The 4140-nt window shown below is 55.0% G+C and overlaps 1 protein-coding gene across 1 annotated transcript; it reads left to right on the forward strand.

The window, feature by feature from the left end:
* Positions 1 to 718: 718 nt before the first annotated feature.
* Positions 719 to 3838, forward strand: LOC306929086 (ubiquitin carboxyl-terminal hydrolase 7-like; the record flags this gene model as incomplete). The annotated part of the gene is made up of 1 exon (XM_079509476.1): positions 719 to 3838. Exon 1 carries the CDS (start codon positions 1052 to 1054, stop codon positions 3836 to 3838), a length of 2787 nt encoding a protein of 928 aa, XP_079365602.1. The 5' UTR covers positions 719 to 1051.
* Between the last annotated feature and the right edge of the window lie 302 nt (positions 3839 to 4140).

The following is a 4140-nucleotide window of genomic DNA, read 5'->3' on the forward strand; positions in this document are numbered from 1 at the left end:
ATAAGCTTTTTTGCAGTCTACAAGCTTTATGGCAGTCTACTCTGTGTGGCTTTGAGACTGCGAAAACGTTTCCCATGCGGCAGCATCTCAAACAGTCTGCGGTTGGGATGGCTCTGGTGACACAGCGTTCATCGTACAAGGCTGTCGTCATACATTACTCAGATACGTCACTGTGGAAAGTATATATGGCGTTTTGGCCCTTTTTGCTCAACATACCAAAACACATGAGCTGCTGACCGGAGTATGGTCTACAATAGGGAACGTTTCTTCACAGACCAGTAGACATGCATCGGGGTACCACAGCACTTCATGCATATTCACGTTAGGGTTGCTTTGATGCAAATGACGATTGTATGCCGAGGTAGTGATAGAGCAGGCTAGGCTGACGAGGCTCGACCTGTCGTACTCTAACCCACCTCTGCGAGCTCCGATCCCCGTCAGCAACCCAGCTAACGTTACCCGTCAGCAACCTAGCTAACCTCACTCGGACGAGGTCAAGAGGAGTAAAGATACCACTACCATGAACCATCCTCCCACGCAGCAAATTAATCAGAAAGCCGGCGGTGATAAGCACATGGAACCCGAGGATTTGGCACTGGACGCTAGGGGCCTAGAGGAGCCCTCTCCCAGGGTGTCGGTCCACCCAGAGATCAATGGGAACATTATGGTGAGAGACAGACAACACAGCAGCAGCGTGACTGACTCTGTGCACGACGACACCAGCTGGAGGTCCGAGGCCACCTTCCGCTTTGTGGTCGACCGCTTCAGCCGGAGGAACGAAGTGGTGCTGAGCTCGGCCTTCTTCGTCAGGAACCTCCCCTGGAAGATCCTGGTGATTCCGCACTTCAGCAAAGACAGCCGGAACCAGGACCAGATCGGCTTCTTCCTGCAGTGCAACGGCGAGTCCGAGTCCACCACGTGGTCGTGCCACGCCGCGGCCACGCTGAGGATCATCAACCACAAAGACAAGGAGAAGTCGTACAGCCACGGGCTCAGCCACCTGTTCTTCCACAAGATCAACGACAGGGGCAGCACGGTGTCCTGGGGCGACATGACCGATCTAGATAGGGGCTTCATCGACGACGACAACATCACCTTCGAGGTTTACGTCCAGGCGGACGCCCCACACGGAGTGGACTGGGACTCCAAGAAACACACAGGCTACGTGGGCCTGAAGAACCAGGGAGCGACCTGCTACATGAACAGCCTGCTGGAGACGCTGTTCTTCAGCAACCAGCTGAGACGGGCCGTCTACATGATGCCCACGGAGGGCGACGATTCGTCCAAGAGCATCCCTCTCGCCCTGCAGAGGGTCTTCTACGAGCTGCAGCACAGCGACAAGCCTGTCAGCACCAAGAAACTCACAAAGTCCTTCGGCTGGGAGACGCTAGACAACTTTATGCAACACGACGTTCAGGAGTTGTGTAGAGTGCTCCTGGACAATGTAGAAAACAAAATGAAAGGCACTTGTGTCGAGGGGACCATCCCCAAGCTCTTCAGAGGGAAGATGGTGTCATACATCCAGTGTAAGCATGTGGACTACGGTTCAGAGAGGATAGAGGACTACTATGATATCCAGCTCAGCATCAAAGGAAAGAAGAACCTCTTTGAGTCTTTCAAAGACTACGTGGCAACAGAACAGTTGGACGGAGACAACAAATATGACGCAGGAGAGCACGGCCTGCAGGAAGCAGAGAAGGGGGTGAAGTTTCTGACCTTCCCTCCCATTCTGCACCTGCAGCTGATGAGGTTCATGTACGACCCGCAGACCGACCAAAACCAAAAGATCAACGACAGGTTGGAGTTCCCGGAGCAGCTCTGCCTGGACGAGTTTCTCCAGAAGGCCGACTCGGAGGACCCGGCCGACTACATCCTGCATGCGGTGCTGGTGCACAGCGGGGACAACCACGGAGGACACTACGTGGTTTGCCTCAACCCCAAAGGGGACGGCGACTGGTGCAAGTTTGACGACGACGTTGTGTCTCGGTGTACCAAGGAGGAAGCTGTCGAACACAACTACGGCGGCCACGATGAAGACCTCTCGGTCCGCCACTGCTCCAGCGCCTACATGTTGGTGTACGTCCGCCAGTCCAAGCTCGGCGAGGTCCTCCAGCCGCTGACGGAGTCGGACATCCCCCAGCAGCTGGTGGAACGTCTGCAGGAGGAGATGAGGGCAGAGGAGCAGAGGAGGAAGGATTGGCAGGAAGCGCATCTCTACATGATGGTCAACATAGTGAGAGAGGAGCAGTTCTGTGGTCACCAGGGCAACGACCTGTATGACGACGAGAAGGCCAAGTACAACTTGTTCAAGGTGCTGAAGACCTGTACGCTGCAGCAGTTCCTCCAGAACCTTTCCCACACCATGCGTCTAAAACCAGACCAGATGAGGCTGTGGCCCATGCAGGCCCGGAACAACGGCACCAACCGGCCCACCATGCTCGACTACGAGGCAGACCGCGGCAAGTCCATCGTCAGCATGAGCGACAACGACAACTGCTGGACGATCTTCCTGGAGACGGTGGATCCAGAGATTTCCGCCAGCGGGGTCACTTTACCCAAGTACGACAAAGACCACGACATCATGTTGTTCTTGAAGATGTACGATCCCAAAACCGTAAGCTTAAATTATTGCGGACATACCTACACGTCTTTGTCCTGCAGAATACGAGACCTGTTGCCGCTCATGTGTGAGAGAGCCGGGTTTCAGCCGGAGACGAGCCTCCTTGTCTACGAGGAAGTGAAGCCCAACCTGACGGAGCAGATACGCAACTACGACGTTTCTCTGGACGCGGCCGTGGAGAAGCTAATAGACGGGATCATCCTGGTCTTCCAGAAGGACGAGCCAGAGAAGGACGGCGGCCGGCTGCCCACGGCCAAGGACCACTTCCAGGACGTGTACAACCGAGTGGACGTCGTCTTCTGCGACAAGAACGACCCCAGTGAGCCCGGCGTCGCGATCACGCTCTCCAACCGCATGGGCTACGCCGAGGTGGTGAAGGCGGTGGCTCTGAGGCTGAACGCGGACGCCATGATGCTGCAGTTCTTCAAGGCACACGGTTACAGGGATGGACCGGGTTACCCTCTCAGACACACGTATGAGGGAACGCTACGAGAAATGCTGCACTACTGCAAGCCACATCCTCAGAAACTCTACTACCAACAGCTGAAGATGAGCATAGTGGACTTTGAGAACAGGAGGAGTTTCAAGACAGTTTGGCTCAACAGCCAGTTCAGGGAGGAGGAGATCACCCTGTACCCTCACAAGCAAGGCTACGTGCGTGACCTGCTGGACGAGTGTAGGAAGTCCGTCGATCTCTCCGACAGAGGCTCCGTGAAACTCCGGCTACTGGAGATAGTGAGCTTTAAAATTACGGGAGTGCACCAGGAGGACAAGCTCCTGGTCTTCCTGGAGTGTGCGTACGCCAGTAAGACCAGCCGCACCTTCAGGATAGAGGAGATCCCACAGGACCAGGTGAACTTGGACCAGGACGGCGAGATGCTGGTTCCCGTCGCTCACTTCCACAAGGACGTCTGCTCCACCTTCGGAGTGCCCTTCCTGCTCCGCATCCGACAGGGCGAGTCGTTCCGCGAGGTGATGCGGAGGATCCAGAGCACGCTGGACGTCCAGGAGAAAGAGTTCCAGAGGTTCAGGTTTGCTGTCGTGACGATGAATCGTCCTCAGTACATCACCGAGGACGAGTACGAGGTCGCCCTGAAGAGCTTCGAGCCGCAGCCGAGCAACCCGAACCGTCCCTGGCTCGGCCTGGACCACCTCAACAAAGCTCCGAAGAGAGCCCGCTGCTCCTACCTGGAGAAAGCTATCAAGATCCACAACTAGAGCAGTCTGTTGCTACTGTACGTGGTTATGTAGCGCTGTATTGGAGTAATCCAATCGGTCACATAGCCGTGGTTACCTACGTAACCTTCGTTCTTCAATCATTCAGATTCCAGGTTGACGCACCACACAACCACACCACACAACCACACATTTTTTTCTTAACTCGATGCAACTAAATGTGTGTGCAGACATGTTTATTTGGTGAGGCAACAATCGTTTTTGTTCTGCAAAATGTTGCACAATTAACTCAGCGCCGTTGTGTCCATATAGGCTACACTGGCCATTGCCTTTAGGGCGGCAGT

The sequence above is a fragment of the Electrona antarctica genome (assembly GCF_951216825.1).
Source record: "Electrona antarctica genome assembly, chromosome: 9".
NCBI classification, from domain to species: Eukaryota; Metazoa; Chordata; class Actinopteri; order Myctophiformes; family Myctophidae; genus Electrona; species Electrona antarctica.